The 22,036-nt window shown below is 41.8% G+C and overlaps 1 protein-coding gene and 1 long non-coding RNA gene across 6 annotated transcripts in view; one reads left to right on the top strand and one right to left on the bottom strand.

Moving 5' to 3' along the window:
- Positions 1-22,036, bottom strand: part of LOC307185783 — a 214,591-nt gene that overhangs the window by 65,966 nt on the left and 126,589 nt on the right. For 2 of the 3 annotated variants that reach the window (XR_013828170.1, XR_013828172.1), the window contains one exon: positions 2,822-3,352. This is a non-coding gene — a long non-coding RNA (uncharacterized lncRNA). Of the gene's footprint in view, positions 1-2,821; positions 3,353-22,036 lie in introns of those variants that run through there. The other variant, XR_013828171.1, reaches the window with a different exon arrangement.
- MEPE (matrix extracellular phosphoglycoprotein) lies at positions 304-14,083 on the top strand. 3 transcript variants are annotated; one of them, XM_079920312.1, is made up of 5 exons: positions 304-465; positions 2,641-2,706; positions 6,247-6,300; positions 7,259-7,351; positions 12,269-14,083. In XM_079920312.1, exons 2-5 carry the CDS (start codon positions 2,653-2,655, stop codon positions 13,730-13,732), a joined length of 1,665 nt encoding a protein of 554 aa, XP_079776438.1. In that variant the 5' UTR covers positions 304-465; positions 2,641-2,652; the 3' UTR covers positions 13,733-14,083. The 3 variants fall into 3 exon arrangements, with proteins under 3 accessions (XP_079776438.1, XP_079776440.1, XP_079776439.1); XM_079920314.1 differs by lacking the exon at positions 7,259-7,351; XM_079920313.1 differs by lacking the exon at positions 304-465 and having other exon boundaries at positions 498-2,706.

Raw genomic sequence — 22,036 nt, 5'->3', positions numbered from 1 at the left:
CCTAATGCTGGTCACATAATAGGCACTCAATGCCCTTTTGTTAAATGTTGCTGAAGTTCCTTCAGGCGCAGTTGAAATTATAAGCCTTTGACATAAGAGGATAGCTACACTGTTTTCTATTTATAAACTTGTGAGTTATTCAGCCAGTCCTAGTTAATAGTTCTGAAATCAATTTTAATTATTTGACAACACGATACACCAAGCTGAGGTATTTATATTTTCTGTTTATCCCACTTTCTGGAACATTTGATAGCAGCTTTCTACCACAAAAACATTTTTAGATTAAAATGACTTTGCCCCCTGTGGTTATCTGTGGGCACTGGTAACAAATTGTTCGCTAGCGCTAAGTGAGCCAGTGCTGATTGGCCATTGGGGACTCTAACAAACTTTAAATTTCAGCAGAATGCCCAGACACCGTTAATTCTGCAGAAGAACCCAGGTGGTCTGAAGGTCAAAGGCCCCCAGGTAATTTGGCTCTCTTGATGTTCTCGATAACAACTTTATAACATAGTTCCCATTTGTAGGATGCGTGCCGTCCAGGTAGGGAGCTGGCTTTTGAAAATGAATGCATATTGAAAGTGTTCTCTACTGAGCACACCTGAGTACTATGTAGTGCTTTGTTTTAGAAAGAGAAAGTGTGTTACCAGCTCCAGAAATGATCGACTGAACTTGGTGGTTTGGTAGAAGCTTTCCCTCTGCTTTGACTACCAACATTAGCAAGCACCACAGTAACTCAAAGACTTCAGTTTTACTCCACACCTTTGCTTATAAGACAGAATAAGGATAATATGATCAGACTTGTACTTTCAAACCTCATCTGTACTGATATTTCTAGTGATCAGCATTGTCATTTGATACTTGACTTGTACTGTCCTAACCTCTAAAATGCTTGGAAGCTAAATTATAGCTAGGATTAAGGTCCTTAAAATTGTATTAATTTAGAAGAGAATAGCCCAGGATTTTAGAATACATTTAAAAGTTATATTTATTTCTCCAAATAAAAGCTATTACCTTGAACTGGTTAAAGATTGCAACAGTATTTAGATTAGTTTTCCTGTTAAAAGTACTTTTCTCTCAAGTAATATCAAAGAGTGGTGTAAATTTTTACTTCTCATATTGGTTGCTATATGTCTGTGTGGTAGTTAGTAAAATACTAAATATCAAAACCAACAGATCAGTCATCCAAAATTATGTTGACTTTCTTTTTCAATCTAATGGCTACTTGACTTAAGTGAACTCACTAGATCCTCTTAGCATATAAACAGGTACCTTTATCCATAAGAAAATGTTAGTGTTTTAAACATCGTTTTGTGGATCCCAGTAAAATACTATGATTTGCTTTACATCAACTACATGTAGATTTTTCTGTAATAAGATAAAAGAGTAGAAACTTATTCAAGGTGCTGTAGAGTCTGGCGTTAGAGCTACATTGGCTGGATGCTAATCCCAGTTCTGCCCCTGAACACCTGGGAATTCTGGGACAAGTTACTTGACTTTGTGTCTATTTCCTAATCTGTAAAACAGGACTAGTAATGCCACCTAACTCCACAGGGTTACTGTGAAGCTCAATTAATTGAATATATGTCAAATTTTTAGAACAGTGCTTGGCCCACTTTAGTTTTCAATAATGTTAGCTATTAATATAACAATTACCTAAATTGTTTGGTCTCCAGCCCACAGGTGGCTTCCACCTCATATACCTTGCTAATGAGTACGAGGATATATATTCAGGCACAGGGCTGGTGGTGAACAAGATTTCATTCCTCACAGTAAAGCCTGCCACCCTGGCAGATTCATTTAGAGTCTGTTATGAGTTGCTATACTAACTTAATGTTATTCTTTTTTTTTTAACTGTTTTTTAATGACAAAAGCTAACCTTTATTGAGCACTTACTATGTGCCCGGCTCTGTGTAAAAAACTAAGAATTTTTTCATCAGATACAAGTATAAGTATTATTCAGATCTTACAAATGAGGTAACCAAAGTTTAGAGAGTTTAAATGACTTGCCCAGGGTCCCTTGGTTATTAAATAACAGAGCCAAGAACTCAAACCCAGATCTAACTTTAAAACCTATTTCTTAACAATTTTGCTTTACTTCCTCTCTAAGAGAGAGAATTCTGGGTTGACCACTGCTACCATCACACAGGTCCCTGAGGAAGTAGAATATATTTATAAAGGACTGAAAGAAAAGAATGGTCATTTAAAAACCCTTTTTTCTCTCTCTTGTTCAAATTACATCATTTCTATTGATCTACCTTAAAGTTTATTGACTCTTTGCTTAATGTTATTCTGAATTATATAAATAATTCAATTAAATGGTCTCTTTCTAAAGATAAAAGGGAAAAGTTTGGGCTGACAATAGAGCAAATAAATATGTCTATGAACTCCATTTCTATCCAACTTCATTGTTTTCATAATATTGGACAATTTTCATTTTCACATTGGAATAATTAGACATATGAAAGCTCAGATTAAAGTTTCTACACTTGGATATAAATTATATGTAGTTTTTTTTAAACAAGAGGAAATGGAGTGCTAAGGGGAAGGAGGTTTGTATAGACTTTTCTGTTTTATTTATTATTATGGCTGCAGTTCATAACTGGCAATGTATTAGGGTAAAATATTATTGTCTTTTTACAGAGATTCTCAAAGATGCGAATCATCTGTTTGGGACTGCTCCTTTTCAGTCTGACCCTGGCAGCACCAGTAAGCATTTACAGATTCAGTTATGCATCATATAATCTCTTGCTCTCTTCTTCTATTTTTCTTTTAAGCGATGTCTTTTGAAATTAGTAGCACTTACCTTGTTCAGTTACAATAAAGTACCACACAAAGAGGACCCATCCAACCCTTGACACAAATGTCTGTCACCCAGACATTGAAGCCCTCAACGAACATGTGAGAAGAATTACAAGATGGCTACATGTTGCCTTTGGAGAAATGCCAGTGAAAATATTTTTGAGAAAACCAATAGCCAGCCACAGTGTTTCAATCAGCTAATGCTAGTGAGTAAATATATCCAAATTATAACCTGTCAAAAGAATTTCTCAATATTTTACCAAAAACGGAGAGAATTTGACTTGAATGCTCCATGACTAAGCAACCAGACTTTATAGCTACACGATAACATGAAGGGACCAGACCTTTCCTGTAGTTCTTGCAACACTGGGAGATCCTGCTGGTGATTCTGTCTTCATCAGCGAGGTTAAAGATGGGAAGAAGTCCCCCTCAGCTTAACCCAGATCAAGCTCCAATTTCCTTTTGTGTCTTCTCTTGCCTCTGATTCACCCAGATGAGTGCTCAGGATGTAACGAAGTCATCTTGTGAAAATGCTGAGTGCTACAGATATTTTCTGCAAAGGAGACACAGTGCTAATTAGATAGTGTCTGGAAAACATCCTAACTTCTCGGAGTAACCTTTTCAGTTGGAAAAGCGTGGAAGTGAGTGGCCATTCTGTTGTCAGAAGAACTTACACATAGGTCCTGAGCGAGTGGGCAACCAACTGGGAAATGCACTGACGGGCACGAGCTGTGCCAACCGGCGAGGAGAGCCGGAGCTGAGAAAGGCGTGTCCCCTTTCAGCACACATGCTCTAGCAGTCCTCTAGGGGACATACTGCTTAAAATAGACATCTGCCAGGCCCGATGCACACGACTGACTTTGCTCAGTCGGGGCCACAGAGGCACAGGCTTAGGCATAAGGAGGATGGCGTGGGTCCCGCTGACCCAGCTCATCCCACCAGCCGAGGACGAGCCTGTTTTGAGCACCACGTTCCGAAGAACAGCTGCAGTGGCATCTCCGACCATCTTCCAAGAAATGTGCTGTGTCAACACCAACCCAGTGACCACCGGCCAAGAGAGGATGCCTGGCTTCCCTGGTGGCGCAGTGGTTGAGAGTCCGCCTGCCGATGCAGGGGACACGGGCTCGTGCCCCGGTCCGGGAAGATCCCACATGCCGCGGAGCGGCTGGGCCCATGAGCCATGGCCGCTGAGCCTGCGCATCCGGAGCCTGTGCTCCGCAACGGGAGAGGCCACAACAGTGAGAGGCCCGCGTACAGCAAAAAAAAAAAAAGAGAGAGGATGCCAGTCTTCTTCGACCGAGGGAAACAATGCCGTCTCCATTTCAGGGCCACGTTCAAGGGCAGGAGAGCTGCCAAGTGGGTGTGAAGGGTGGCGGGCGGGGAAGGAGGGGGGCAGATTTCAAATTAAAGAGGTTCGGCAAGGACACAGAGACAAACTTGGAATGACGAAGGGCTAACTGTAATGTTTTCTTTCAGATATGGATTCTATCTGAGTAATTATCTAAAGTACTTAATGACAGATTGGTGGTATCAGAAATTAGTATGTACTAAGCCACTTACATATGTTCTGGAATCATAATCAAAATTCAAACTCGAGGGGAAGAAAAGGTTTTCGTCAACCCTCTTTGGGTCCCTGGCTGGGTTTGAAAATTCAACTGAGAAAGGCAGATTAATAGGAGAAGAGCACACAAATTTTATTAAAGTTTTACATGTACATGAAAGCCCTTCACAAGAGAATGAGGACCCAAAGAAGTGACCAGAGCAGGAAGCTTTTATACCTTTTAGACAAAGAAACAATACATTTGTGAAGAATTGGCAAGATAAAGGGGCTAGGGGAAGTCCAAGTAGGACTGCGGAGTACTTCTCTTCCCTAACTAGGAAGATTAGGATTAGTTTAACAAGATTTGTTTGCAGATTCTTCTGTGCCATCTCTGGACTGATAAGAGTTTGTCTCTAGTAAAAGGAGAATTTACTTCCTGCCTTTAGGCAGAAAAGGGGAAGGTTTTTCCACATGTTCTACTTCTTAATTGCCTTCAGTTCAGAATAATTTTTATGTCAAAAAGACATATTTAAGGGTGACATTGTTGTTTCCTTAAAAAACAAAACTTTAAGTGCAAGAATATAAAAGATGATTGTTGGGCCATGCAATTCAATTAATATTCATTGATATGCAATTAGACTATAAAGACTTTGTTATGTTACCTTGTTGTAAGTTCATGATTTATTATCGTGAACTGTATTAAACATACCATCAAGTATGTTTTTAATACATGTTGTGTGTGTGTTCTGTAAGAAAATACCGAATACCCCAAACTGTCATTTCTCTCTTTTGCTTAATATCTACCCATCTCGTTTTTTATATTTTCTCTTTCCTATACCCCCATTTCCAGAACTATTTTAACTGTTTTGATATTTCTGAGGAGTTATGCAATGCTCTAAATTTATATGCACAAGATCACACAAGAACCGACATCAGCAGAGGGCAATAAAGGGTAGAATTATAAAATATGCAGTTAGGGGAGAAAAATTATTGTGGAATTGAAAACAAGTCATTTTCTAGGGCTTCCCTGGTGGCGCAGTGATTGAGAGTCCGCCTGCCGATGCAGCGGACGCGGGTTCGTGCCCCGGTCCGGGAAGATCCCACGTGCCGTGGAGCGGCTGGGCACGTAAGCCATGGCCACTGAGCCTGCGCGTCCAGAGCCTGTGCTCCGCAACGGGAGAGGCCACAACAGTGAGAGGCCCGCGTACCGCAAAAAAAAAAAAAAAAAAAGAAGTAATTTTCTTGGTTTTGATGTTAGGTAAAATTCTGGACTTTTAGTAGCGGAAGTAATGGAAAGTTTAATAGTTTATAGTGTCATTTGTATCTCACATTCTATAATACACAACCTTTCAAAATGTCATTTTCCCTTTTCCTGAAAGAAAAAACTGCCCAGGTAACTGGCAACAATGCAGCGCCATCCTCAGGTGGTTTCCTTCCCCTTAGGTGCAGGGCTATGGTTTCACTCTTGCTGGACCATCTTACCTTAACTGGAATAGCAATGACTGAACTTATACAATCAACGCACATGCAATCCACATCACTCAACTCTGATTTTGGTTCACTGATACTAAACACTCCCAGTGTGCCAGGGAAAGCTTTTTCAGTGGATACCAATGACATCCAAGCTTTTTCACCTGGAGTGCCACCCCTCCCAACTCAGCTGTTCTCCCACACTTGAACGTGGTTCCGCAGTGGAGCCGGCACTATCTCCCCCCGGGGGAGGAAGGTCGGCATCCTCCTTCAATACAGAAACAAATGTGATGTGTGTGCCCATCGTCTTTGAGTCAGAATGATTTTCCACATTGAATAATACGCCCCAGTGAGAGAATAAGAAAGGAAACATTCACTGTTTGAAGAAATGAAAGAAAGAAGTGTTTAGTGAAGTTTTATTTCTTGTTTCCTTTCAGACATTGCAACCACAGGCTGAGAAAATGAAGCAAGACTCTGTGGAAGAACAGAGGGTAAACAGAATTATTCTTCTCAAATACACACACCCCTTCCAACTCTGTAAAGAGAAAAGTCAATAAGAGGAAATTTTTAACTGTCAAAATATTCTTGTGTACCTAGAATGGAAATGGAAAAATTATACAGCATAATTTTGGCATTTTAATTCACACAATGTGTGATAGAAAAGAGAAAAGCCTTCTGAATGGGAATTCTTTCTCTTCAATGATTTCTTCCTTCAGAGGGATGAATAAAAGTTCTGGGATATTGTTATTAGCAAACAATATTTTCCCACACATGTACGTGAGAACAGAGAGATAAATGAGGGAGAAAACAAAGGGAAGTGAGTTAAGAAGTCTTCAAGGGGAAATTGCATGTACATGGAGTTAGTTTTCCAGATGCAACCAGAAAGTTAAATAAGTACCTTCAGCTTTTCGTGTCACCAAATTGCAACTTACTTCTGCCTACCATGGTTTCTTCTTGCAGTCTCAGAAAATTCTCTTCTAAAAACTAACAATCTTCCGCTCTCTATCTCAGCTGAAAACTGCAAAGGCAAAAACCACAAGCTTGGGAGCCTGAATGTTCATGCTGGGAGTTTTGCCAATTTGCCATCAGCATGAATACTGTAAAATCTGCCTTTCACCTCGTCCCTCTGCCGCCTCCTACCTGAAAATATGTCCAAGTGCTCCATTTCCATTGAAATTTGGTAATAAGATTGATACACCCTGGGGGAGAGAACTGTTTGACAGTCGTCCTCAGGGAAAACAGACTTAGAGATAGAAAAGAAAGGAACAAGCTGCTCTCTTCAGGAGCTCGCTGACACACGCCGTCCTGCGGTTATCAGATGTACCACCACTTGTTAGATGCAGAAATAGACTTGACCCAAGTTAAAAATACCTTGTACTATCAAAAAGAGAGCCAGAAAACTTCTTCGTAAGAGATAAACCCACCTTAATATAATGTTGTGTTTTGTAGATAACATACAAGGGCCACCACAAGAAACATGGGTATTATCTTTTTAAGTTTGTTTATACCTCGTCTGGGAGGAAAAATCAAACTGATGTGAAGGTAAGCAGAATCCTAGTGATTTTATCATGATCCAAACTCTGGACAAACATTAGGCGAAACTGTAGGGAAGACAAAGTTGACTTTTGCCTTCTCTGGGGTTTCTGTCTACGGCTGGTGCCTTTATATTCTTCCCACGGTCCCAGGCTCCTGGAGCATCTCTGCTATGGAACTCTGTGTCCCAGTGTCTTCCTGACACAGATGGGCTACCGCATGCCCTGGCCCAAACCCTGCCCTGCTTCAGGACCTGCCACAGCAGATGTGGTGCTGGTGGATACTGGACACCCATTGAGTTTTTCATGTTATTGCTTCTGAATAAAGTTTGATCCTTTGTAAGGAGGTTTTCTGGACATATTCTACCATATGCTCTAATGGGGCAGGGGGGAACGGATTAGAAAGAAATCATTTTGGCCTAAAAAGTGGCACATTTTAGTGTCCCTTAAATTCATTCCACAGATGATGCCATCTGTGTCAGAATGCTTGGAAGAGAAAGAATAAGGGCATTGTCACTGGAATAAAACAATAATTCTTTTCACTCAGTCCTTTCTTGCAGACTCACTGGCCACAGAGCTAGAAACAGTTTAAAATGCCATCAGCAAAAGGACTATTTACTTTCTTCAAATCTGGCCTCACTCCCCATGAAAGTAGTAGCTTCCCTTCAGAATGTTATTCTGTTCTGCTCAATATTCTTTATACGCATCTCGAAGACTTAGCACCTCTAAAGCTAGCTGCCTTTTAAACTTATTGGTTGTAACAAATCCATGCTGAGAGCTTCCTATTGTGCAAGATATTATGAGAGATAAAATGATTGAGAAAACTTAACTCTTTCTCTACAGGATTTTGGAGCTAGAAAAGAAACAAAAGGTGCTTACAAAAATTATTGTAACCCGAGACAGAATGTGCAAAGTGCTCTGTGAGTGGTACCCAAAAAATCATGCTTCAGGGTGTGGAGTAGAAAAGATTGGTTCCTAGTGTGGTGCTCAGGGAAAGCTACGTAATGGAAATAAGCGAACTGGACCTTGGAGGATGAGTAGGGTTTGAGCAAACATTTGTGTGGGAGAGACTGTTTTCCATGAAAAGAATAATATGAGGTAAGGCATGGAGACAGAAAAGCAGATCAGCTAACTGACTGTACGACCATCATACAGGAAACGGTGCCACAGGAAGTCATTTAACATAAGCAGTGCAAAAATGATCGACCATCACAATTTAAAAGTTGTTTCATGTTTTACTTATAAAAACTCTTCAGTCTTTAAAGAAAGGTACACCATTAGTGTACACGTTACTGTTTTAAAAGCAGTAAAAACACCAAATATAAAACAAAACTTCCCACTTCAGAACAGGGAGGGGAAAAAATTAAGAAGGGATTATTATAATGCACCTGTTTAACTCAAAAGTGTATATTAGCAGTGAGCAAATGAACTTACTTGCAAAGGAAAATACAAATGTCTGTGTAAAAATTTCCCAGATGGAATGCCTTAAAATAGGTTAAATGTTTAAAATACTTTTTATTCAGAAATAATTCACTCTAACGTTTTTTTCTATTATACTTTTCCTCATGAGAAAACCTTATCTATTTTCAGAATATACCTGCCAATATAAAAGATTAGTGAATAATGATAACTCCTCCCAAATAAGTCATTTCAAATTATATCTTAAAAATACTACACTTTGGGGCTTCCCTGGTGGCGCAGTGGTTGAGAGTCTGCCTGCCGATACAGGGGACACAGGTTCATGCCCCGGTCCGGGAGGATCCCACATGCCGCGGAGCGGCTGGGCCCGTGAGCCATGGCCGCTGAGCCTGCGCGTCCGGAGCCTGTGCTCCGCGACGGGAGAGGCCACAACAGTGAGAGGCCCGCGTACCGCAAAAAAAAAAAAAAAAAATACTACACTTTGGAACTTTTGTATACTGCATGTGAGCCAGCTTTGTAAGAACAGAGGGTACTTCTGTAAACCATTTTTATCTTGAGGTTCAAGTGTGAGCTGAGTCAACAATTCCCCACAGCTTCCAACATTAATAAGATTTATGTATAAAAGCAGGCAGTCTTCCAAGTAGAACAGTACTCCTATTTGAGGATGGATCTGAACATAGTGACCTAATAAGAGCCTCTGCACATGTCAGCCTGGAGAAGAGAAAGCACCCAGTGAATATGGAGAAAACCTGGACCTTCCTGGAAGGGTTTTATGTGAAAGAGGAAATAACCTTAAGGACTGCTGCATCAGGAAAAAAAGGGATACTAGTTACTAGCTGCAGGTTTAAAAAAACTTGAAAAAATTAGAATATCCATAAATGAAAAGATCTGACATGAAAAGTAACAAGCAATTAGCTCATAAAATGTTCAAGGATGTTCAAGCTGACCACAGGTCATAGAAACTGGAAAGGACGTGGGCTGGGAGGCTGTGACACCCAATTCAGTCTCTAACTGGATGTTGCTTTTTGAGCTTAGGTTCTATATCCCATCGACGTCAACACGTCTAATATTAAAGCTATCTTTTTCTCTTGTCTTCACTTTTTCATGTCAACGTTCTAGGTATTAACCCTTCTTCTATTTGGGCACCAGTAGGTGGTTTTTCTTTGTGACATTTTTCTTTGGCATAGTCCTAATCCAAGCGATTACATCTCATTCCTGGACACTGCAGCATCCTCCTGACTGTCCTTTCTTACCACAATTCCTCCTAAACCTCTGATTTTTATTTTGTTAATCTCTTGATCATGCACTTTCACTAGCTCTTCATCCCTTGCAAAATAAAACCAAATTCTTATGCCTGCAGTCCCAGGTTCTACAAAGCTCTGACCCTCTGTCTGTGCAGACCCTGACTGAATACAAGGTCTCTGTCACAGCACCTCACGCCCACCCTCCACACCCCTGCAGGACTGCTGCCTCTGCCATTCAATAAATCATCAGGTATTGCTCAGAACATGTAGCGCCCAGCCCAACTTCTTACATGTCCCAGTTCCTCAAGAAATATCTCTTATTTTGATCTCATGTTACCCGCCAGTTCAGAGGTCTATGTAGCGGTGTTGTAAATTTCAGCTCACCCTACAGGTCTGTGGTGGAGAGAAAGTATGGTATTTATTCTGTCTATAATTGTTCTGTTGCTCAAGAGCTCCTACCCGTGGGCTAATGAAAGGGTAGGGAGTGTGCAGAAATTAATTTAAATTCAACCTGTTTAAACTTAAGGTTATCTACTCATGGAAATACTTCTTTAAGGAAGCCCTTCAGTCCCTTTTGGATAAAAATGCTCAGATGCTCCTTCTTCCCCTAAGACGGCGTGCAAGCACGTGAGGGAGTTGGGGGTGGCCTACACCGTCCAGCATATACCATATACCATATGCACACACACGGCTCAAGCCAGAGTGGAGAGGAAGACGTGGGCTCCTCGGACATGGACGGGACAATGTTGCTCGACCCCTTGCGTACTGCTTGCCCTGCTGGTGCCCTAAGATGAAGCCACTGGCTACAGTAGCTTAGGACCAAACAGTACAGCCTTGGGGCAGCGCTGATTCAGGCTCTCCTGGCTCTCACGGACAATGTAGACCCCTCTTTGTTCGCGTATGACTCACATTTGTTCCTAGTATATATGCTCCATCGACTTTGCTCCTTCTAGAGCCACTTCACTCCCTCTGGAAAGCTCCTAACCATTCTCAGATGCTTCCATATCTAGCCTGTGCCACAGAGAAACAGTGAGTGCTGTGGGCAAAAGCAATCTCAGCCCCTCCTTCTTCTTGACCACATTGTTCAAGCTTCTTGCACCTTGGCTGTACCTCGAGTTGGTAAGGTGCAGCCTATGAAGCAGCATTTTACAGACCTTCCCCCACAAAAAAAAGGACAAATTGAGATACAGGCATAAACACTCTACCCTTCTTCTCCACTTTCTCTTTTTCATCCCATTATTGTCTCAGGGACTTTTCTCATCCGGACCTCATTACTTAAACTTAGGATCCAGAAGAGTGGTTCTCCAAAGGTGGTCGCAGACCAGCAGCACCAGCATTAGCTGGGAACTTGTCATACATGCAGATTCCAGAGCCCCACCCCAAGCCCACTGAATCAGAAACTCTGGCCATTGGGTCCAACAGTCTTCATTTTAGTAAGCCTTCAGAATAGTTACGAGAAATGCTAAATTTGAGAACTACTGACCCAGACTATCAAATCTGGTTTATTACATGACAAAAGAGGGAAAAAAATAAAATTAATGAATCCTTTTTCAGACAACAGCTAGGGTGGCCAACACCTGCTGCAAAATATTTTCTTTGGATGTCAGAACCTAGATTCTTCTATTTGTATATTTTCTGTTGAGAAAAAAGAGAAGAGGAAAAGATTTATACCTTTGAAGACCAGGGTGAAAGCAAAGAGAGAGAATGGGAGTGGGGGGGAGGGAGAGAGAGAGAGAGAGAATGAGAGCAAGAAAAATCATGTTTGAAAGACGAACTTCATTTCACTTGCAATGTGTCACTAGTCACGAGATGAGGACCACACTGTCCTCTTTAAAATCAGGTCCTCCTTTAAAATCAGGCCCTAATCTATATTTCCAAACTTATTTCTCTTATTTGGATTCTCTTCTGTATTATTCTCTTAGGATTTCTCTACTCCAGCCTTATAATGTTATTCATATTATCTTTCAAATGTTTCCTGTTTCCAAATATGTGAATATACCACTTACTCTTAAGATGTTCTCACCATTTTCCTTACATGTATTTGAATCTTACCCACTCTTCAAGCCTTTCTCATCCTTCTTTTTCCGTGAAACCTGCTTTGGCCGTTCCAGAATTATCTCTACCAACAAATCTCTATTGAGTTAAAAGACTCTTTTTATTAAGTATCTGGCAGGGTTTTAAAATTTATTATTATTGCCTAAGAATTATTAAATTTTAAAAGTTTAACATAAAATAACCACTTTATGTTGAAAATTACACTTTAGCAGGAAGAAAAGAACAAAGACAATATTGCTCTTCCCCATTCTGGCCAGAGAAGACATCAAGAGCCAGTGCCTCAAGAAAACATTGTCCAAGAAAAAGAGAAAGACGTGTCCCTCCCTGGAACCAATGAAAATAACAAAAGCACTAAATCTCAAAATCTTCTGGAAGATAGACAGACAATGAATAAAGACTACAGGATTAGTAACAAAGAAAATGCCCACAATGACCTGAAGACGTCCATTTATCCTGAATCGACTGGGAGTCGTGGGACTGAGGATGGAGACAATGCCCTTAGCAAGCTACATGACCAAGAAGAATACGGCAAAGCTCTCATCAGAAATAACATGCACCACATAATGGAGCCAGGGGCTGTGACTGAACTCTTGAGGGAAGAAAACAAAGAGAACAAAGCCCGGAATGTTTTAAGCAAAGTTCCAGCAGGTGCCAATTATGCTAAAGCCCCCTCAAGAATTAAGAAGAATCATCAAAGAGATTCCCAAGCCCAGAATATTCCAGTAAAAAGCAAAAGTACCCACCGTATCCAACACAACATGGACTGTCTAAAACAGCTCCCCAAAGCCAAACAGGTCTCCAGTGATTTTGAAGGCAGTGGTTATCCAGATCTCCAAGGGCAGGAAGACAGTAGCTCTCCTTTCAGTGGAGATGGTCCACCTTTTAAGGACATTTCTGGTAAAGGAGATGCTATTCGTCCTGACCGAGAAGGTACAGATATTCAAACAGAGTTTTCCAGCCCAAGTGAAGCTGAGACCATTAATCCTGATGTGAGAGGACCAGGTTATAATGAGATCCCAGAGAAAGAAGGGAATGGTGGAAATACCATTGGAACCAGGGATGAAACAGCCCAAAAGGCAAATGCTGCTGATGTAAGCCTGGTGGAGGGCAACAACATCATAGGTAGCACCGATTTTAAGAAACTTTCTGGAGAAGAAGGAAGCAGAGTGGATGGCGGCAGCCAAAATGCTCGTCAAGGGGAAATAGAGTTTCATTACCCTCACGCACCCACAGAAGACAAAAGAAAAGATGGCGGTAGTGATGGAGCTGAAAGTACTAATGAAATTCCGAAAAATGGCAAAGGTAGTAGTAGAAAAGATACAGAACATTCTAAAAGGAATCAAGTGACCTCAAATGAAAAACAAAGATTTCCGAGCAAGGGCAAAGGTCAGGGCCAGTTCATTCCTTCTCGTGGTCTTGATAATGAAATTAAAAATGAAATAGGTTCCCATAATGGCCCCAATAATGAAGGGACCGTAATAACACACAGCAGGAAAAATTATTCTGTGCCCCACAGACGAAATAATTCTATGCAGAACAAGGGTGTGTCACAAAGCAAAGGTTCCTGGGGTTACAGAAAGCCCCATTCCAAGAGGAGGTTTCGACCCCCTAAAGAGCATGACAGTAGTGAATCATCAGACAGTGGCAGCTCCAGTGACAGCGATGGTGACTAGAAATTCCCAGCAGGATAAAGATTTGAAACTTGGTCAACTGTGACTTAACAGTATAAAGGGGAGCCACCTGACAGCAGACCAGACGGACAGAGCCAGGAATTGAATAAGCCAAGAGACCTGGCCTCCCGGGGAGAACTGTTGCTATTTTGACGGTCACAGTATGAAATCCTATTCAAAGTTATGATGCTTTTTTAAGGAAAAAGAATTCATTAAGGATTCATGGAATAGGTAATATTTGAATAGATATCATTTAAAAATAGGTTGTGTCACAAAACCCTTCCTTTGTTGTTTGCGCTGTAGACATGGAAAACAATCTCTCTCATATGATAATCTGTAATTAAATGATCTATAAGGAAGTCTGCTGTCTGTGGTGCTTCATTTCAGACACAACAAGATTAGTTCTGCCTCTGGCAAAGGCAGTGCTATGAAATTAATCCACTGGGTAAAGCTTGAGAGCCTCCCTACATCCCACTCTGCTCCAGCCAGTAGTTCCTTTTGCTTCTGCTTTAATAAAGATATCCTGCGTCATGTCCTTCTATGCTCTTTCCTCTGTTGCACGTTTATAACTTCTAGTAAAGCAAGTCTTTATTTCCTGAAGCAACTCTCCAGGTTATCACTTTTCTCAGTTCTACCTCCTTCTAGACAAAGAGGTGAATGGGGTGGAGGGAGGGCAACAGGGAGAATTTGAGAAGGAGAAGCACAAGTGCAAAACCAGGACAAAAACTTGCTTTGGCAGATATTACTCATCGGCTGATTCCAAATCATCTCAGCCCTATTTCTTTTTTCTGGCTTTTAGCGTAGATGCTTTTCCAGCTAATAGCCTTGTGATACCATTCTGGAAATTAACCCTAAGTCTCCTGGTCAGAGAGAGGAGTGGAGTTCTGGAAGGCTTTTTGTCTTCTTGGTAAGAGAGTGTATACAGTTAATACCACCTGTCCTTTTTTTCTTACCCTATTCTTCTTTGCTTAACATCAACATGATGCCTGGAGGTGCAGCAGCCATTCTGTGACCATGAAGGAAGGGCGTGAGATAATAGGGAAAAAAAAATATATATATATATGTGTGTGTGTGTGTGTGTGTATACACACACACACACACACACACACACACACACACACACATGTATCTGTTCCCAGTTCCTGGCACAGAACTCCTAAAACCCTTGTAATTTCTTAAGTGATAAGAGCACTAGGACCATCTTTTGTTCTAATATTTGGTCGTTGACCCCAGTTCCTGACACAGAGTTCCTAAATCCCTTTGGATCTCCTGGGTGTTAGCAGTGTCTTTTGTTCTAATGAGGTGCCTCTGAGTGGGCACCAGAAAGACCCAGCCACGATTAGAAGCTTGAAATTTTCAACCCTACCCCCTATTCTGCAGAGAGGGGAGAGGGGCTGGAAATGAAGTTTATAGTTGATTATGCCTATGCCATGAAACCTCCATAAAAATCCCCAAAATGTGGAGTTCAGAGAGGGCCCAGGTTGTGTGAACACATCATAGGAGAACAGCTCACCCAGGGGGGCATGAAAGCTCGGCATCCCTTCCCACAGAACTTGCCTTACACGTCTCTTCCATCTGGGTGTTCATCTGTATCTTTTATCATATCACTTTACAATAAACTGGTAAACAGTAATAAACTGTTTTCCTCACTTATGTGAGCCACTCTAGCAAAGTAATGGAACCCAAGGAGGGCGTATTGGGAACCTCCAATCAACAGGCAATAGGTTGGAAGCACAAGTGACAACGTGGACTTGCCATTGGCATCTGAAGTGGGGGACGGAGACAGTCTTGTAGGACTGAGCCCCTAATCTGTGGGATCGGACACTATCTCTGGGTAGTGTCAGAACTGAGTTAAATTTGGGGACACCCAGCTAGGGTCACAGACATACTTGGTGTGGGGAAAAAGACCCCACACATCTGGTGTCAGAAGTGTGAATGTGATAGCAGTGTGAGAGTAAACGAGATAGGAGGAGTGTAGGTTTTCTAACACAAAAGGACAGAAGAATCACAGAGATGTCTCTCAACCAGCCCCATCCGCTTCTTTCCTTCAACAGTTCTCGATTTTGTTAAGCAATTGCTCCTTTGGTGGTTACTGATAGCTGAGTTGAATTCCTAATGAATACACCTCTCCATTTTTGACATTCTTCTCAAGGAGAAGGGCTAAGAGAAGAAGAAAGAGAGAGAGATAGGGAATACAGTAATCAAGGTGCATATTATTTCTCTTGTCTCTTTGAGACAAAAGTTGCCAAATAGAAATCATGACTGACACTTTCTGTACAGCACCTTAATTATCGAGTTGAATAATCTATATAACACAAATGAATACAAGTCAGTGTCAATACCACATTATGGTGCTTTCAAAAAATCTAAACTCCCACATTGGGTAGATAGAAGGTACACTTTTTTTTTTTTTTTTTTTACTAAATAAAAGCTGTAGTATAAGCTACGGAATAAATCAGTTACACTCAAATAACAATGGCTAACATGTGCCATGCTCTGTTAAATCCTCTAATCTGCACAGCCACCCTATTACACAAGTAGTATTATTATCCCCATTTACAGATGAGAAAACTGAGGCATAGAACTGTTAGAAAATGATCCAACTAGTAAGCTAGGATTTGTATCCAGGCAGTCAAGCTCCAGTGTCTCTGCTCTTAAACACTCACTGTACTACCATATGTTTGTCACACAGACAGACATAATACATAATATACATTATATATATGAATGTATGTATATATAGACATACACATGGAGAGTGTATGTATATATTTATGCACATATATGAATATGTAAGCATATATATGTGTGTGTGTGTGTATATATATATATATATATATATACACACACACACACACACATATATCTCTAAAGAGAGAGAACCTGAAAGAAATGCTTCTTAGAACCTGCACACAAGGAATACTTTTCCCCCCTCAGTTCTTCTCCATCTCCTGGGTATAACAGAAACCAGTATCAATAGCAAGACTTAACATATCACCTAATAAATTAGTCACAATCAGAATTCCCAAATAAACTATTCCTAGTACAGGTACTTTGCTTTCTTAAAAGACAGCTTTGGTGCACACACTCACACACACATACAACTGAAGGCAACTAATGAAGTGAAGAAAACTATATTAGCATTTAAATCACAGATAAATGAATTGAAATCAACCTGCTAGTTATATCTAGATTGTATCAGACCTTTACATGTGAAAGGTCTGATCACATGAAAAATACTTGCTGTTGTAAAGACAAAAAAATGAGCTGATAGAGAAAAACTAATGTTTTCTTTGGGTGATTATAGGTGGGACCTTCCGAAGATTGTCTGTCCTAGTCTGCTACCTAGTGTGGAAACTGTACATTTCAATTCTCTGGTCAGGTTTTGTTTCCTCCTTCCAAGCCTCAGTGTTCATGCATATTTATTCAAAACACTGACAACGTTTGATTTTCTTCATCCATTTAAGGGAAACTCTAAATGTTTCAATATCCACGATACATTGCTAAGGGATGATGGAGGGGTGAGTCCCAAACAGAAGGACCAGAGATCCGGGAGCACAGCCTGCAGTCAGATAGTGGGTCTGTGCTTCATCCAAACCCAGGTTTCAGCCATCAAGCTGCACTAGCTTCACTTTTATTTATTTTTTTTATTTTTAAGTAAACACAGATTTCCAAACAAGGGCAGGAAATTTCTGCCTCACTAAGCTGCCTTGCATGCAGTTACTGAAGTGGGCACTGTCTGCCACCTTGTGCCCAAAAAGAAAAGATCACACCAGGCTATGGAATTTATTTCCGCATCTGCTACTCTCTCCAACCTCACTGTTTTAGATTTCTCAGCTTGTAAATATCTACCTTGATTTTGTAGCCCTAATTAAACTGTTCTTGGCAACTCCAGCCAGTCAAGATACCTGATCCTGTTTGATATAACATTCAGGTCAGTTGAAGAGCATTTACTGAAGGACCACATTTTACAAAACTACATGGGGGTCAGAAGAAAAGAGATGCTCTTGGCTCTTATTAAGACTGTAATTTAGTCAAGAAGAAAGGGATAGAAAAGATACAAGGCAGATTGTGGTGAGTTCAATAATAGAAACATAAAGTGATTATAGGGGTTCTGAGGAAAGAGATGAACTCTAGCTGAAGGAAAGAGCAAAGATTAGTAAAATCCATTTTCCTGGAGGTATTACGCATGCAGAAGGGCTGCTGACAGTGAGCTCTAACGGGCAAACGAGGGCTTGATAGTCAATGACTTTAAATTATACTATATATATTTTAGAGCTTAAGAAAGACTGGGTAGGGGGAGTTGGAAGGCAGAAGACTGGATGTAGGGACAACTTAAGGGCAACTGCTATAATCCATAAGAAACAACCTTGTCTCCTCACTCAGTCTTTTTTTATATATATAAATTTATTTATTTACTTTTATTTATTTATTTTTGGCTGCATTGGGTCTTCGTTGATGCACGTGAGCTTTCTCTAGTTGCAGCAAGCGGGGGCTACTCTTTGTTACAGTGAGTGGGCTTCTCATCACACTGGCCTCTCTTGTTGCAGAGCATGGGCTCTAGGCACATGGGCTTCAGTAGCTGTGGCACACGGGCTCAGTAGTTGTGGATGTCTGGCTCTAGAGCACAGGCTCAGTAGTTGTGGCATACGGGCTTAGTTGCTCCACAGCACGTGGGATCTTCCTGGACCAGGGCTCGAACACATGTCCCCTGAATTGGCAGGCAGATTCTTAACCACTACGCCACCAGGGAAGTCCCTCTCACTCAGTCTTATTAGGACCCATTTTCAACCAAGTAGACACTCAAGATGCATTAGTTTTTAAGACACTATGAAGCCTGCGTTTCAAAAACAACTTCAGGGGGAGCTTCAAGATGGCGGAGGAGTGAGACGTGGACATCACCTTCCTCCCCTGAAATACATCTACATGTGGAACAAGCCCTACAGAACACCTACTGAACGCTGGCAGAAGACCTCAGACCTCCCAAAAGGCAAGAAACTCCCCACGTAACTGGGTAGGGAAAAGAAAAAAGAAAAAACAGAAACAAAAGAATAGGGACGGGACCTGCACCTCTGGGAGGGAGCCGTGAAGGAGGAAAGGTTTCCACACACCACGAGCCCCTTCGCGGGCGGAGACTGCAGGTGGCGGAGGGGGGAGCTTGGAAGCCGCGGAGGAGAGCGCAGCAACAGGGGTGCGGAGGGCAAAGCGGGGAGATTCCCGCACAGAGGATCGGTGCCGACCAGCACTCACCAGCCCGAGAGGCTTGTCTGCTCACCCGCCGGGGCAGGCGGGGCTGAGAGCGGCGGCTCGGGCTTCAGTCGGAGCGCGGGGAGAGGACTGCGGTTGGCAGCGTGAACACAGCCTTTAGGGGTTAGTGCGCCACGGCTGGCCGGGAAGGAGTCTGGGGAAAAGTCTGGACCTGCCGAAGAGGCAAGAGACTTTTCCTTCCCTCTTTGTTTCCTGGTGCGAGAGGAGAGGGAATTAAGACCGCCTCTTAAAGGAGCTCCAGAGACGGGCGCGAGCCGCGGCTAAAAGCGCGGACCCCAGAGACGGGCTTGAGACGCTGCTGCTGCTGCTGCCACCACCAAGAAGCCTGTGTGCGAGCACAGGTCACTGTCCACACCCCCCTTCCGGGGAGCCTGTGCAGCCCGCCACTGCCAGGGTCCCGGGATCCAGGGACAACTTCCCCGGGAGAACGCACAGCGTGCCTCCGGCTGGTGCAACGTCACGCCGGCCTCTGCCGCCGCAGGCTCGCCCCGCCTCTGTACCCCTCCCTCTCCCCGGCCTGAGTGAGCCAGAGCCCCCGAAGCAGCTGCTCCTTTAACCCCGTCCTCTCTGAGCGAAGAACAGACGCCCTCCGGCAACCTACACGCAATGGTGGGTCCAGATCCAAAGCTGAGCCCCAGGAGCTGTGCGAACAAAGAAGAGAAAGGGAAATCTCTCCCAGCAGCCTCAGGAGCAGCGGATTAAATCTCCACAATCAACTTGATGTACCTGCATCGGTGGAATACCTGAATAGACAATGAATCATCCCAAATAGCGGAGGTGGACTTCGAGAGCAAAGATATATATTTTTTTCCATTTTTCTCTTTTTCTGAGTGTGTACGTGTATGCTTCTGTGTGTGATTTTGTGTGTATAGCTTTGCTTTTAGCATTTGTCCTAGGGTTCTGTCCGTCTGTTTCTTTTTTTTTTTTTAGTACAGTTTTTAACGCTTGTTATCATGGTGGATTTGTTTTTTGGTTTGGTTGCTCTCTTCTTTCTTTCTTCTTTTTTTAATTATTAAAAAGTTTTTTCAATAATTATTTTTTATTTTAATAACTATATTTTATTTTATCTTCTTTCTTTCTTTCTTTTTTTTCTCCCTTTTATTCTGAGCCGTGTGGATGACAGGCTCTTGGTACTCCAGCCAGGCATCAGGGCTGTGCCTCTGTGGTGGCAGAACCAAGTTCAGGACATTGGTCCACAAGAGACCTCCCAGCTCCACATAATATCAAAGAGCGGAAATCTCCCAGAGATCTCCATCTCAATGTCAAGACCCAGCTCCACTCAATGAACAGCAAGCTACCGTGCTGGACACCCTATGCCAAGCAACTAGCAAGACAGGAGCACAACCCCACCCATTAGCAGAGAGGCTGCCTAAAATCATAATAAGGCCACAGACACCCCAAAACACACCACTGGATGTGGTCCTGCCCACCAGGAAGACAAGATCCAGCCTCAACCACCAGAACACAGGCACCAGTCCACTCCACCAGAAATCCTACAGAACCCACTGAACCAACCTTAGCCATTGGGGGAAGACACCAAAAACAACGGGAACTACGAACCTGCAGCCTGCCAAAAGGAGACCCCAAACACAGTAAGCTAAGCAAAATGAGAAGACAGAGAAACACACAGCAGATGAAGGAGCAAGGTAAAAACCCAACAGACCTAACAAATGAAGAGGAAATAGGCAGTCTACCTGAAAAATAATTCAGAATAATGATAGTAAAGGTGATCTAAAATCTTGGAAAAGGAATGGAGAAGATACAAGAAACATTTTAAAAGGACCTAGAAGAACTAAAGAGCAAACAAACTGTGATGAACAACACAATAAATGAAATTAAAACTTCTCTAGAAGGGATCAACAGCAGAATAACTGAGGCAGAAGAACGGATAAGTGACCTGGAAGATAAAATAGTGGAAATAACAGCTGCAGAGCAGAATAAAGAAAAAAGAATGAAAAGAAGTGGGGACAGTCTCAGAGACCTCTGGGACAACATTAAACGCACCAACATTTGAATTATAGGGGTCCCAGAAGAAAAAGAGAAAAAGAAAGGGGCTGAGAAAATATTTGAAGAGATTATAATTGAAAACTTCCCTAACAAGGGAAAGGAAATAGTTAATCAACTCCAGGAAGCACAGAGAGTCCCATACAGGACAAATCCAAGGAGAAACACGCCAAGACACATAGTAATCAAACTATCAAAAATTAAATACAAAGAAAAAATATTAAAAGCAGCAAGGGAAAAACAACAAATAACACAAAAGGGAATCCCCATAAGGTTAACAGCTGATCTTTCAGCAGTAACTCTGCAAGCCAGAAAGGAGCAGCAGGACATATTTAAAGTGATGAAGGGGAAAAACCTACAACCAAGATTACTCTACCCAGCAAGGATCTCATTCAGATTTAATGGAGAAATAAAAACCTTACAGACAAGCAAAAGCTAAGAGAATTCAGCACCATCAAACCAGCTTTACAACAAACGCTAAAGGAACTTCTCTATGCAGGAAACACAAGCGAAGAAAAAGACCTACAAAAACAAACCCAAAACAATTAAGAAAATGGTAATAGGAAAATACATATCAATAATTACCTTAAATGTAAATGGATTAAATGCTCCAACCAAAAGACATAGACTGGCTGAATGGATACAAAAACAACACCCGTATATATGCTGCCTACAAGAGACCACTTCAGACCTAGGGACAGATACAGACTGAAAGTGAGGGGATGGAAAAAGATATTCCATGCAAATGGAAATCAAAAGAAAGCTGGAGTAGCAATTCTCATATCAGACAAAATAGACTTTAAAATAAAGACTATTAGAAGAGACAAAGAAGGACACTACATAATGATCAAGGGATCAATCCAAAAAGAAGATATAACAAGTGTAAATATGTATGCACCCAACATAGGAGCACCTCAATACATAAGGCAAATACTAACAGCCATAAAAGGGGAAATTGACAGCAACACAATCATAGTAGGGGACTTTAACACCCCACTTTCACCAATGGACAGATCATCCAAAATGAAAATAAAT

Source organism: Stenella coeruleoalba (assembly GCF_951394435.1).
Source record: "Stenella coeruleoalba genome assembly, chromosome: 4".
NCBI classification, from domain to species: Eukaryota; Metazoa; Chordata; class Mammalia; order Artiodactyla; family Delphinidae; genus Stenella; species Stenella coeruleoalba.
The sequence above is the reverse complement of the archived record's forward strand: the minus strand, read 5'-3'. Positions and strand labels throughout refer to the sequence as shown.

Excerpts from the sequence above, each read along its gene's own strand:
- MEPE (XM_079920312.1), top strand. The coding sequence starts at position 2,653 with ATGCGAATCATCTGTTTGGGACTGCTCCTTTTCAGTCTGACCCTGGCA. Across the intron at positions 2,707-6,246 it reads GTCTGACCCTGGCAGCACCA|ACATTGCAACCACAGGCTGA; the intron begins GTAAGCATTTAC and ends GTTTCCTTTCAG. Across the intron at positions 6,301-7,258 it reads ACTCTGTGGAAGAACAGAGG|ATAACATACAAGGGCCACCA; the intron begins GTAAACAGAATT and ends TGTGTTTTGTAG.